This window comes from Phaethon aethereus (genome assembly GCF_964289735.1).
Source record: "Phaethon aethereus genome assembly, chromosome: 26".
In the NCBI taxonomy this organism is placed as follows: domain Eukaryota; kingdom Metazoa; phylum Chordata; class Aves; order Phaethontiformes; family Phaethontidae; genus Phaethon; species Phaethon aethereus.
In genome coordinates, this window is record NC_138602.1 from 1,329,106 (window position 1) to 1,343,306 (window position 14,201).

General features: G+C 48.5%; 1 protein-coding gene across 1 annotated transcript in view; it reads right to left on the minus strand.

The window, feature by feature from the left end:
- Nucleotides 1-2,431: 2,431 nt before the first annotated feature.
- The window catches only part of REXO1 (RNA exonuclease 1 homolog), a gene marked incomplete at its 3' end in the record, with an annotated part of 41,806 nt that continues 30,036 nt past the window's right edge, over nt 2,432-14,201 (minus strand). The window contains exons 9-16 of the mRNA XM_082011046.1: nt 13,390-13,527; nt 11,350-11,463; nt 10,645-10,718; nt 6,506-6,616; nt 6,007-6,122; nt 5,694-5,832; nt 3,244-3,364; nt 2,432-2,520 (exon numbers count right to left, since the gene is read on the minus strand). Of these exons, the coding sequence (XP_081867172.1) occupies nt 2,432-2,520; nt 3,244-3,364; nt 5,694-5,832; nt 6,007-6,122; nt 6,506-6,616; nt 10,645-10,718; nt 11,350-11,463; nt 13,390-13,527 (902 nt within the window). The remainder of the gene's footprint in view (nt 2,521-3,243; nt 3,365-5,693; nt 5,833-6,006; nt 6,123-6,505; nt 6,617-10,644; nt 10,719-11,349; nt 11,464-13,389; nt 13,528-14,201) is intronic.

Genomic DNA, 14,201 nt, shown 5'->3' on the forward strand with positions numbered 1-14,201 from the left:
GCAGGACACCAGCATACCGGGTCCACATTAGAAATGTGCTGGGTTTTCCAGGGAAGGCAGCTGCTGCGGGAGAGGGCCAGGGAGCTGGGACTGCCTGTCGAGTAACGGCGAAGCCTTGAGGCAAGAGCTGGCTTCGAAATCTAACGTGGCTGCACGGTAGATCAGCGGGTGCTCCAGGCATGGTCTGTCGCTGCAGCAGGGATGAAGATAAATGGGGGGATAAACAAGGGAAAGAGGCAGAAGCAGGAACAAACATTCCCTCCCTGCTTAGGAAGCACTAAACTTTATTCCGTCTCTCCCGCGGCCTGGGCAGGAACAGCATCGTTCCCTGCAGGTGATGGGCGAGGGGGACAAGACAAGGTGTCCCAAGGCTGCTTCACGTGGAAGTCTCACGGCTGCAACGCTTGGCCAAGGTGGGCTGCAAGGAGAGCTGGATGCAACGTGCCCTAAGGAGCGCTGGGGAGTGGCAGGGAGCTGCACAGCCCAAAATTTGGGGTAACAAACAGGCTGGGAGCCCATGCCACTGCCTGCCAGAGGAAACACAAAGGCGCTCAGCAGTGACAGAAGCCTTTACCAGTCCCCACTTCTTGTGGCTTCAGGAGAACCTGGCAGAGGTCAGGTGCTGGAAGCCACATCCTCACCTCTGAGGACAGCAGTGGGACAGGGAGAGCCTCCCAGGACTTGTGCGCGTACCAGCACCCTCCAGCCCACAGGCATGGAGTGGGGACAGGTCAGCAGGACCTGCTGGGGGACACACACTGTGTCCCCAAAGTCTGAGCCCAGCGCTGCCAGCGGGCGTACAAAGGGGTGAGCCAAGACCCAGCTCTGACAGGAACCACCACCACCAGCAACTCCCCTGCCCCACTGCCGCCAGAGCGACACAGCCAGTCTGCGCCAGGGCCGCGGGGGCCGGCGCCACACCAGCCACCGCTGGGAATCGACGCCAGTCCAGCCTGGGAAGGGCGAGGCAGTCGCTGCTCTAATAACGGGGCTAAGCTGCTGCCTGGACCTCAGCTAAAAGACCTCATCTCTCAGGGACCATTTCCATCAGCTCTGTTGTCCCCTGACAACAAGGGAGCCTGGGCAGAGAGGGACCACTAGAGCCGTCCAGTCTGCCTGGGCTCCGGCCCCAGTCGCCGCAAGTGCGACAGAGAGACACACCCAACAGTTGCTTTTGTCCAGGGCGCCAGACAGACAATAACTGGGTCTTTTGCTCTTCTTAAAACACCCAACATGTAAACTAGTTTAAAAGAATAATTTTTTCCTATTGCTTTTGCTCTTGGCTGCATCAAGTCCCTGCTATCAGGGACAGACTGGTGGGGAGTCCTGCAGACTGCTAGGGGCCACCCTTAGGTGCACTTAGCTGCACCTAGGTCCCCCCAAAAACCTTGATCCCCCCAAAAACCTTGATCCCTACATACAAGCTCACTGGAGACATGAAGCTCAGGAGCAGGGGAGGGACAGTATGTCCTAACCCACAAAGACACGATGCCTGCCCTTACCACTGTCCTACCCAACACAGCTCCTCCCCTGGAAGGCTGCTGCTTGGCTCTGGGAGCCCATTTTGTCCCAGCCCCGCCGTCCCCTGCCTCACGACTACTCACACAGCTCCCTGAGGTCTGGGCAAGGTCTGACACTTGTGGTTTCCCTCTTTTGCAATGATTGCAGAACCAGGATGCCAGCCCTCACTGGAGAGATCACCTGGGTCGCAGCAGGCCGTAGTTCCCCTGACCCCATCTCATTCCTCTCCAACCTGCTGCTCCCACCACATGCTCTCAGAGACAGCCTCCCTCTCTTGAAGCTCTGGCTTTCTACTGCACAGTGGGACTGCACTAGGATCTCCTCCTAGATGGCTTGGTCCTCAGCTTTCACCACCCCTGTCTTGCTATTCACACACCAGCTATGCAATCCACTCACTTTACAGCTTCCTGACCAACTTTCTTCCATTTCCCCCCCCATCTCCAAACATCGTGGGAATCTACCAGCTTTGGAGTACAGAGGCAATTTAAATTACATTTGGAAAAAAAAAAAATCTACCTTTAACTGAACCAGAAACATCCTTCTGCACGTATCCAACCTATCTCTAAAAGCTTCTCCTAGGAACCAAGAAGTTCTCTCTGGTTATGCTACTCAAAACCACCTTGCCATGCCTACAAGGCAATTGTACCACAGAGTATCCCTCAGGTGGAGTAAAGAGGATCTGAGAGCCACTATCTGGACACAGGGACCTGCAAGCAGTGAGCTGGTGCTGTTCAGCTGCATCAGCAGCAGTCCGTAAGTCCCATAGATACCTGCAAGTGCATGGGGAGTCTGGGGTAGCATGCTGCTGCGTACAGGTGGACAGTGTTACTCTGAGCATTTATTGCACTGCTTCAAAGAGGTGGAGGAGGAACAGGAGAGAGAGAAAGCGCGTTTCATCGATGACAACGTGTCATCGTTTCACTTTAGCATCTTCTTTGATCTTCCAGACCATCAGCTCCATGCAAGCTCTGGCATCCTCGCTGGAGTCGTGCCCTTCCACTGGGGACAGAAAGACAAGGATGGCAGTTACCACCTCGGCCCAGGCAGCCCCTCTGCTGCGCAGGGGCTGCCTGCTCGCAGCACAAAGCACTGAGGAAGGCTTCCTGAGACTAGGTTCTGCCTGACACTGCTGGCCCAGCCACTCACTGCCCTCTGCCACAGCAGCATCTGTGATCACCGTGAACCAAAGATAACCAAAGTAGAAGAATTTCCGCTAAACACATTTTTTGCTGGACTTCAGCCTGACACTGTTCCCTTGTTTAAATTAAGGGCTGAAGTCCTGCTAGTCTGTAGGCCCTCAGGCTATGGAGTAGCTGATCAGAGCCTCAACTTCCCCTGCAGTATGTTTACAAGGAAGGCAGAAAGGAACATGCCATGCTTCCAACATGCTTCAGTTTGCCAGAGAGAGAAGGGAGGGCATGACATTGCCTTGACAGAGCTACCTCTGGCCTCTCACACCACTTCTCTGGTCCCCACTTAGCACAGAGCGGGAAGAAGCAAGTGCTGCTGGCCCTCAGAACAAGGTTCAAACTGAAACTGTCTGCGGCAGAGACTTCATATGCTGGCCCATTCACAGCTACTGCCAGACACTATGCAGGAAAAAAAAAGATTAGGAGCAAGAGGATGGGGCTTGGGGAGAGCAGAGGAAAACAGGTCCAAGGAGCCCACATCCAGGTGGGATGGGACACAAAAGCCTCACTCTCAGCTCCTCCTTGGTCTCACCATTGTCCTGGATGATGCGCTTGAGGTAGTCTGCCATCAGCGTCCGGAGAGCCCGTTTGTAGGGCAAACCCAGCCGGTGGGGAAAGACGATCGCAGTATCCACCACTGTGCCATGGATAAGCTGGGGGGAAGGAGCAGGAAAGAAACATGCTTATTTTCCCTCTCCTACAGGGACGGACACTCCTTAGGATTAATCATGCTAAAGCAATCTTCCGGTCAGCCTCTCTTCCTTGCTGTCACCAAGCTCCAACCCAACCAGTCTTGCAAGAGGCTCTGGCTGAATTAAAAATTACTTCCCTCTGAAGGGTGCGTGCACACAGGCTTCCCAATGCTCTGCCAGCCAACATACCTGCCCTGAAAGCCCTGCCTAACTGCACATTCAAAGCAGCAGAAATTCAGGGCTGATTCAGTTCATATAACTCAAACAACAGGACAGGTCAATCCTTAATATCCTGGCCTGGAGATGCCGGTATACCTCTGAGAGTGTCTTTCACAATGAAAAACTAAGCCGAGGAACCAGTTGACCTCACAAAGCTTGTAGCAGCCTTTCAACTGCTTCTCAAGATGCGGACAGTAGTGGAAAGGATGTGCAAGTCAAAACTGTTCCTAACCCATTGTACATCACTGTTTCTACAGAAAAGCCCTAACCTTCAAGGTGCAAACCAACCTGAAAACCTCCAGTCTGTCAGCAATGAGTCAACAGGAAGTTATTAACCAGCACCAGCTTAGCAAGGATGAAATGGGACAAAGAGATCTTGTACTTCTGGGCATAAGGAACTACACAGCATGGGAGGGAGGCCCTGGCTAGTCCCAGGTACGGGTCAAAGTACCTGGGCACAAAGGAGAGACGAGAGGTTTGCTCTCCTTTGGGTATGAAGTGTCATCATACTGGGGGGCAACTGAGGATGCTGAACAGGTCCATAAGCTACCTGCCCTGCACCAAGGGGCCCTGTGGAGGACCAGAAGGCCACACCTGACAGAGTCCATAAACATAGTGTAAGCTGGCTTTTTTAAAATACTAATTTCTTACTTTCAGGCTAAGACAAGATTAATCCTCTGTTGCCAAAAACATCTGTTCAGTGAGAGCTAAAGCAATGTGGATGAAGGCAGTCCCACATCTTGAGTACGGGAGTAAAATGCAAAGTCGAAGAGATAAACCTGTATGTCTGACCAAAAGCTCTGCAAGTCTTGACACAGGATGACTTAGACAGGACGCAGATAATCCAGTCTCCTCATCTGCCTTGACTCTTCCTAGGCACCAGCTAATGCTGCGTGACAATCCGTAACTTTGTCATTCATAGTTTCATAGTCCAGCTTCGTAAATGGCTCAGAACAGCTGCAGTTTAACAGAAACAACCTGCTACACTCTTTGGAGTATAAAACTGCCAACACTATAGATAATCTCTCCTAGACTGCAGTCAAGTTTGGCACCCACCCAGGCACAATGATAATTACTTATGTAGATCAGGAAGACTGAGGAAACAGGATAATACAGCTTTAAATAAAAATTGAAATGCTATCACCATTTGGAGCTTGCCATGGCCATTAGCGAGATGTCGACTTTACTGCCACAGCCTTCAGACATTACAACTTGACATGCCACTGCCTGTCACGCTCTGCTATATTGCTCTCGGGTTCGTTCTCTTGGCAGTGTCTGTGATGCTAAGAGAAAATCATGCCTCTAAGAGGCCAACACTGTCATCTTGTGCTGATAAAACTGTAAATAATTTTTTTATGATGATGATGAACTCTCTGAGAGGCTGGGATAAAGGGTGCCATGGAGAGGTAAAGCGCTTTGCAGGCATTAAAACCTCCTGCTTCCAAACCACCACCGTGATTTGGCAACCACAGCTGCTTCATCAAAGAAGCTGCATGATAAAGAATGGCTGGAGGAAGTTCTGGCTTGTGAGCGTAGACTAAAGACTCAGCTCCTGCCTGCCACACACTTCCTTGGTGAGCCTGGACAAGTCCCCGGGGATCTACGTTCAGCGTGCAAGGGGAGAGGACAGCCCTCCCTCACAGGACAGAGATGGCTGAGATGTGCAGGCTAGACTGATGAAGGTCAGCCAGGAAACAAGACAGATGAAAGGTCAAAATAGCTTGATCAAAGTAACACCACAAATCACAGCAAACCAGGCAGAGAACCTCACTCAGAGAAAACAGACATCTTAACATTAGAAGAGAAATCATGAGAATTATCTCCAGTGGCAGAGGTCAACCTGGGCAGCACCAGTCACTAAAAGCTGGGGTGATGCCACAAGTGACATACATGACCCACACCCTTGCTCTTCCACCACAGACAGCTTCCTGCTGGCTCAGAGACAAGACAGATCTACCGTGTCCTCCTGGTTCTCGGAAAGAAACACCTCCTAAATTTAAAGGAGACATGTAACACACACTAGGGTGGGAAAGAACCAGAGGGAGATGTAAATGCAAGACATGCAAGTTACCTTTAGTGCAAATAAGTCGCTTTCCAAGCTGTGCCCTATCAATATGGTATCTGCACTGAACATGTTCAGTAGGACGGCTTGGACATCCCGCAGGGTGATACTAGTGTTCTCCAGGTCTTCTTCTGTCACACCTGAGAATCTGCAGAGCAAGAGCAGGAAGGAAGGCTTCCTTCACTAAAGGAACACCTCAAGACCCAAAGCATCTCAGCCATTAGGAAGTGGTGGTCAATGGAGTTAACGTGCTCCCAGCCATTCCCCCCCAGGTTCCTGATTCTGAAGCACAGACCTCTGACCCAAGGAAGACTGTCCTTACCTGGTGTTATAGTCCACCACCTTGGTGTCCGGTTTGACGAAGGTGTCGTATACCACTTTCAGGTCAGAGTTGATCACAGTTACTCTTGTCAGCTCCAGTCCTTGCTTAGTGTAGCACTGTAAGCAACAGAGCAGACGTGAAGGCAAGCGCATGCCAAACACAGCACAGTATCAATGGAGCCATTGACCAAAGTGCTGCTGCTCCTCAAATGCGGTACATCTAGTGTGGCACAGCCAGTCAGCAAACACTGCTCAATATCGCCCAGCTACCTACAGCTTTTCAAGGGTGCATGTAGTCCCCAAATGAAGCACATATTGCCAAAAGTAATTAACAAGAGCTAAAATAAATGTACAAGACTAATATGATTTAGAGTCCACAGCAGAAAGGAAAGATGACGGTAAGGAAACAGAGCTTTCCTTCAGCCACTTGTATCGCACCCTGGGCCTTTCTGAAAAAGCTTTATTCTGCTTGTGCATTGCCCCTATCATTAGGGACCCACCATTTCACAGTCTAACGCGTAGATTCCAGGGTAGCCGTCAGTTGTAGGCAACTTCTCAAAAGTCTTCACAAAGCCATCAAGGCTCTCCTTTCGCCCATCGTGGACATGTTGCTTAAAGAGAAAAAAAAAAAAAAAAAAAAAGGACAATTGTTAATGGAGAGAACAAGAATCCAAAGCGTCCACTTCAACAGAATCTCCCATTTAAATAAAAATATATTTTTAATTATTTCTAAAAGTTAATCAGGAATAAATTTTGCCTACCAGTCAGTCTCAGAGGTTCACCGCAATAGCAAACATAGCCATGTGCAACCCCAATTCCAAAGCCAGATCAGGGCTAGTGGCATCATATTGACAGCTCAAGACATCCAGGGACAAGTAGATTTCAACTTTCAATTCAGAGTAGAATTACTCAGAAAGGGTCACACTGATCTAACTAGAGCTGATGGTTCCTGGTTTGGTTTATGGCCGAGACATGCCCAAGTGCAGGATTATAATCCCAGGCATCCCTGTTCAAGCATTAGCATCAGGTGTAATGAAGTATGAGAAAAATGTCAATGTGTGCATACAAATAAAAGCCACTGTATTACAAAACCAGACAGTTCACAGACAAACAGGAGCTACTGCCTACCAGTACTTGAGACAACAAATAGAATTTCCAACCACTCTTAATTATCCCCAGCTAAAGCTCTAGGATCAACAAGATCCAGCACAGAAGAGCTCCCTAAGCTAGCAGGAAATCTCATGGAGTGATTTCACGAGCTGCTTAAGCCAATGCAAGGCTAAGTCGCTGCTGCAACAGGCGCTCCCAGCCTCCTCTCTTCTGCAGCCCCAGATCTCACCCTACTCGGTCAGCCTGAAAGCCTTCTTTGGAGGGGGAGTTTTAAACTGGATGACTGCACTGCTCCGGTTACCTGCACCACTGAGCCAGTGGGAAAGCAGGAACATGAAATCGAGGGCAAGGCAGAGCTTGTGACCATCCTTTTGCTGACTAACATGGTTTTAGGTCAAATTAAACTGCTGCACCACACCCAGAGGTGACGCTGTCTCTCCCCGATTCCTCAGTGGGGTTTTGTGTTTAAGTTTTGTCTGTCCCTAAGTCTTAAAGTATGTGCGCACAATCACAGCAGCCTGCGTACAGCCTCCTCCATCGTGCTTCTTGCAGGTCTCACCCTACAAGGGATCAAACTGTACTTGTTCGTCTCGGTTTAGAAAGGCTGGAGAGATGAGAAACTGAGGCACTTGAAGCTGAAACCTGCAGGCAGAGGGATAACCAAAGCAAGGATTTGAATATTTTCCTGCACAGGTTATTACTGCAGGTGCAGCCCAGAGTACAGAGAATTGCATCATTGGAAGTTAACGAGGCAGCTGGGCCAACACTGAGTCCCATCACCCGCTGTATCCAAAGCCAGCACTGCTCAAAGGCTGCATGGTTCATTGCTTTCTAGGAGCAAGAGGCCACATTGTCCATTCTGCATCTATGCCCATAAATCTAACTGTTTTGCTAAAGAAATGGGTAGAGCAGATTACCAGGCCAACAGACAGTAGACACTTCTCTCTCTTGCAGCTTGATCCCTTCCCTCCCTCTGTAACATGATATAACTGGGCAGTGAAGGAAAAAAAAAAAAAAGAAAAAGGTGTTTTTCTACACAAGTTGATGTTCTGCAGCTGTCCAATTCTTCGTTGCCGACAGGAGGGCAGAAAAGTTGCTTCTGTTTTTCAGACCAGAGAAAGAAGCAGACTCAGGTTATCACAAAGAACAGCAGCTCCTGACGCCTCGGCTCCTGAGGAGCAGTAGGTATGAGCACAGCTCCATCCTGCCATCTCCTGCCGCGCTGCCTAACTGCACCATAATCCAGACAGGCACATCTCAAAGTATTCAGAGAGAAAAGACACAGACATGATCTTCTAACCAGCTACAGATCTAGTTACTTAGAACAGTTTCTTATTAGAAATACTTGCTGGTTTCAATGCCCTCCTTCAAAGCTGAAAGATACTGCGCTCCCCAGGAGCCCAAACATTCCAATACTTGATTGCATACTCTCACTCTGAGCCCGCTCTGGACTCCAACCTTAGATCTACCAAAGGATGCTGCGAAACCCACTCATTTGGATGAAAAACCCAAGAAAACCAGAACATAGCAATCTGTAGCAGCACAACAACTAGGAGGCAGATGCGAAAGGATGCCTGAGCCCTGGAGCACTGGTGGCATGCCTCATTGAGTAAGAGGCTATTAGAGATTGCATGTTTCTTAAAAGGCCATGAGGTTTTATGGTCTACAACAGCCACACAAAAACATGCAGAGAAGTCATGTTTTTATAGCCCCATCAATTCCTCCCGGCTTCCCTGCTGGATGTTTTTTGGAGCAGCGATTAAAAAGAGATCCTAATTTCACATGAAAAAGAAATAGAAGAAGTAGCAGCTGCTTGATCCCATCCACGCTTCAGACTGTGCAGGGCAGGCTTTTAGGGTGCCCAGACAGTTCTTCCTATTTTGACAAGCCTTGAATTTTGCCCCAGAACTGACTTCCTAGCTCTAGCTTTTGGCCAGAACAAGAAAGGCACACACCTCTCTAGAACATAAAAGCCAGCCTTGCTGGCCCTGTATCGCTTGATGTCTTTCAAACAGTGGGACAAGATGCTGCCTTATAACAGATAAGCTCTGTGAGCCCCTTCCACTGGACATGACCCTTTTACAGAATCATAGAATCATTAAGGTTGGAAAAGACCTTTAAGATCATCAAGTCCAGCCATCAATCCAACACCACCACGCCCACCAAACCATGTCCCCAGGTGCCACGTCTACATGTTTTTTTGAACGCCTCCAGTGACGGTGACTCCACCACCTCCCTAGGCAGCCTGTTCCAATGCTTGACCACTCTCTCAGGAAAGAAATTTTTCCTAATATCTAGTCTAAACATCCCCTCATGCCACTTGAGGCCATTTCCTCTCATCCTATTACTTAGGAGAAGAGACCAACACCCACCTCACCACAACCCCCTTTCACGTAGTTACAGAGCGCAATGAGGTGTCCCCTCAGCCTCCTCTTCTCCAGGCTAAACACCCTCAGTTCCCTCAGCCGCTCCTCATCAGACTTGTGCTCCAGACCCCTCCCCAGCTTCATTGCCCTTCTCTGGACACACTCCAGCACCTCAACGTCCTTCTTGTAGTGAGGGGCCCAACACTGAACACAGGATTTGAGGTGCGGCCTCACCAGTGCTGAGTACAGGGGCACGATCCCTGCCCTGCTCCTGCTGGCCACACTAGTGCTCATACAGGCCAGGATGGTTAGATTCCCTCTCACTTGGTTCTGCATCATGCTCCCTGCATGGCAGGTGCCAGATATAAAAATGTCACTGAAACAAGTGCCAAGGAGAATCCCAAGAGAACTGAGGGAGAGGAAAAAGACAGATTACTGCCTTCAGTCAATGGTTTGAGAAGACCAGTGATGCCAGGCTGGGAAACCAACTCTCCTGTTGCCTAACAAAAAAAAAAAAAAAAAAAGCGCACCTGTGCAAAGGTATCCCAAACAGTGCTCAGCTCTATCAAAGGGCCAAAACACCATTCCTGAGCAGATTTCATTCTGCTTTCTAGTGCTGGGACACCTTCCCTGCTCCTCAAGAGAAGTAATATTTATGAGTTACAGCAGGCTCCTTGGGAAGGTTCCTCCCCTTAATACAACAAAGGGCATGCCATAAACAGAAAACTAAGAAAAGATTTGGCCTACAGCAGAAAGTTACCTTAGCATGGGCACCTGGGAAAGGAAAATTGGGAAAAAGGTTTTGGCACACTCTTGACAAGGCCCCGAGACCGCTCCTTGTAAAGAAATCCCCTATTTCTTACTTCTTCAGTGTTTCCCTAAAGAAGTCTGTACGTGAGCTTTTGCTGGGAAGCTTAATCCACTGGCATTTGCTTAGAACAAATGAAACCACCTCACTCCAGACAGCCAAGTCTCCTCCTTCCTGCCAAACACTGAATTTTCCTACCTTTGCATACCAAAAGATATTTAAGAAGTACTTGTTTTCCCCTGTTAAGGGAAGCCACCATTCCTCTGAAGACTTAAGCAATGATTACACAGCCATAACCACTGTAAGCAGAGGACAAATGTCATCGAGAATAAAAAGGTGTTGCTCAATAACTTACTTTAGCAACCTGGCAGCCTGGTGAACCCACAGCTCCTGAGCAGCAGCTGTAATGAGTTTCCCATCCACCTGGCACTGAAAAAGGCAGAGATAAGAGACAAAGAAAAGTCCTGTTAACAGAGACCTAAACTTTAGCTCTCACATGCAGACATACCCTGGATGAACACAGCAACAACGCATCAAACAAAGGAGAAAAATAAGTGTGGATTCGCACACAGCAATCTAAAAAGCTGAAGTCTCTCATACTCAGCCAGACAAACTCCAGAAGCCACCTGGATGCCCTGGTGGAAAACCACAGCAGAGCTCAAACTAGGTTAGTGTCTTGCTGTAAATGAATTCAACCAAGACCAGTAAACTCCTGGGCAGTGGCAGACATCTAGTGCTCCCAAGATGCTCCTAAAAAGACTGATTCTTCCAAAAGGCACCAGAAGGTTTGTTTCTTCTTTTACTTTTTTAAAATGAAGATGAACAACCTCTACTCCAGCCCCAGTGCCACATTTTCAGGACCATACCACTACTCATCTTTGCAGGCTATTTCAGCAGCAGCAGGGCCACCCAGTGACAAAACTAGGAATTGTCACAACCTGTGAGCATGCCAAGTCCCAAAAGCCACAAAATTTTCCACAGCAACTCAAACTCGAGGTGGACTCTGGGTTTGGAGCTAGAACACAGCTCGCATGTGACTGAGCCCTCTTTGAAGAGGTACCTCTTTGCTTGCGTAGCCTCCCCCAGTGATGGACACACTCCTCTTTGCGAATGCAGTTTCCAGAGGCTGAGACCATGTACTCAGTGCCACAGCGACAACAGATCCTGCAGGAAGCTTTAAGAGAAGAGAGAAGCAAGAGTCAAGTCACTAGAAATCCTTCACCTGTTAAACTTGGCCAAAGCACAAGTAAATCAGAATCACTCAAGCCCCAAACACCAGTGAAACAACTGTTTCTTTTCTGTTAAGAAGGATTCCAAATGCTGTTTCCAACTCCCATAAAGACACAACAATCCCTTTGAAAGTGTAGTCCTGTAGCATTTGCCCCTCAAACACTTCTCAGAGGCAGACATAAGACTCCCTAGGGGTTTTGGTGCACAATGTCAGCTTCACCACAGTTCCTATCAGTATTTGCTGCATTGTTTCTTCATCCACAGCAAATTACATTGTACTCTAACACAGTTATTTTCAGAAGCAGGATAAGTAAGTCATTCTTTGCATACAAGAGCTAATGAAGCCTGGTTTCCAGGGGATCTGTGCCTTGTCACTTCCAAATGACATTTAAGTTTTTCCAGGGCACAGCTTTTCTGTAAGGATGCTCCAGTACCAAAAACCAGCAACGCTTACAGCACAGTCTGGCCCATCAAAGGGGCAGTTGCAGATGACTTCCTCCTCTCATCTCTGCTTGTACTACCACAATTCAGAGAAGGGAGATGCAAAAAGCTACAGTAAAGGAGTTGACAGTCATGTTTCTAATCTCCATGCCATTCCCTGAGTTCTAGTGTGAGCATTTAAGCCGCTAGCACATTCCCAGCTCTGCATAACACCAGTCTAGACCATTTTTATCCACTGACCATGGTCGCAGCATTAACAGACTAGCAATAGCTTTAGTTAACTAAGAGCAAATTCTAAGATCCTGCAACATCTGCAGGAAACTACAGAAACAGAACCAGGAACGTGATCTCAGAATCATATAAAGGAGCTGGCTGGTTAACTGGAGAAAAGGGCTCTAACAAATACTTGACGCTGTTAATGCAAGAGAGCTTTCGTACAGGTTGCTTCAGCAACCACAAGACAAATGTAGACACAAGGTGTTAACACGGATGAGCACTTAACACACTTTAGCAAGGTCTTTCCAAAGAGATGCTCAGAGGAGTGTGGCAAGGCACCTCAAAGTACACCCTAAGTATGTGTTTTATCCCCACTGCACCACAGCCTGCTCTAATCAGCATTTGAAAAGCATAAAACCTGCTACAGGCATTCAGAAAATTCAGACAGAGGATGACCCCATCCTGTCCCGAGAAAACCCGGGGGACCATTTTGTCCAGCTGCAAAAAGGGCTTTTGGGAACTACTTGGCCCAGCGCTGTCAGGAGATCAAGCAGAAAACTGTGCAATCCAAACCAGCAAGGCATGACCCACTGCAAAACCAGCCTGGCCCAGGTTCGGTCCATATCACACCGTAACAGCAGTTCATACACACAGACACAAAAAATCCTTTCCCTGGAAGAGGGGAGTGTCACCAGAGGCTGAACAGGAGCCTCTCTCCAGCCACTTCCCTTGCAACAGGACCAGGCAGCCTCCAGGTTAATGCAATGAACTTGCAGTCAAAACCTGCACTAAGTGAGCAAGTACAAAACACGTCCCCTCACAGGGGGTGGCCGAAGGCAGCTTGTCCAGGGAGGCAACCTGACCAATTCATATCCTCTGGCAGCAATTAGAAGCCTCACTCAGCCTCACAGCCCCACACGCCACAGACTAGAAGCCTTGTGTCCAAAGTAACCATCTTGTGACACACAAGCTGAAGAAACTCGTCCTCTAGAAAGGCAGCAGAGTTCTGCAGCCACACTCCTCTCCTCTGTGACCGGCTAGCCCGTGGAGACGGAGGTCACAGCCAAGGAGACTCATCACAACAGGAGCAAATGGCTCCACACCGAGACAAAGAACATCTTTATGCAAAAAAACCAGTTGCAAGCAGGACAGGCATCTGCAGTTGTAATGTATCTAGCAAACCTTGCAGAGCGAAAGAGCCAGGAGAGCTTACAGTCAATCGTTTTCTTCTCCTCTGCAGTGAAGAGGACAGCGCGACCGGGCTTCTCTGGGTGAGGCATTGGGTAACCATTTTCCTTTAGCTGCTCCTCAGTCATGAGATACTCCTTTAGCCGCCGGTACAAGGCAGCTCCTGCACACAAAGACAATGCTGAAGCCAGATCACTGAAGTAGGGGCTGTTTCTCTTTCTGGTTTTTGCTTTATCAAGCCTCCTGGCAAGGACTCCTGCTACTTTGAACTTGCATCCACTGCCTTTGTTTAGGATTGACAGGAAAATAGGTGTCGGGGCAGTACTTTTAGAAATCTGGTCACTGGTGCACAAGCTGATTTTTAACCTCTTCAACAACCAGCATTAAGTCTGGAAAACAGCTGAAACAGAATTCCTCCAAAGGGCCCATCTTCAGGCCTTTTCACTATCAATGTGAGACTTTTCTCATTTTAATGCTTTAAATGCTTTAACTGATAATTTGTAACTCAGCCCAAAGAATACCCCTCAAAGGCCACCCACAGCTAGCTAAAAAATTCATTATCAGAAGCTTTCTTCCTGCTGTTGATTTCAGGCTGCTCGTTTCATTTCACAGAATAATTATAACTTCTTGCACTCTGCTCAATATCTGTTCTTTCGCTGCTACGTTAAACCCTTCCAATATTGCTGTATACCCTTTGATGTTGCTTAGCTGAGCTATACAGATCCTTTTAAGCTTTCTCCATGTCAATTCCTTCTGCTCCGTGGCCTCCCTGTCTCTTCTCTGATCTCCTCAACAATTTGCCTACATCTCTTGGCAACCAAAATACCCATAACTGAT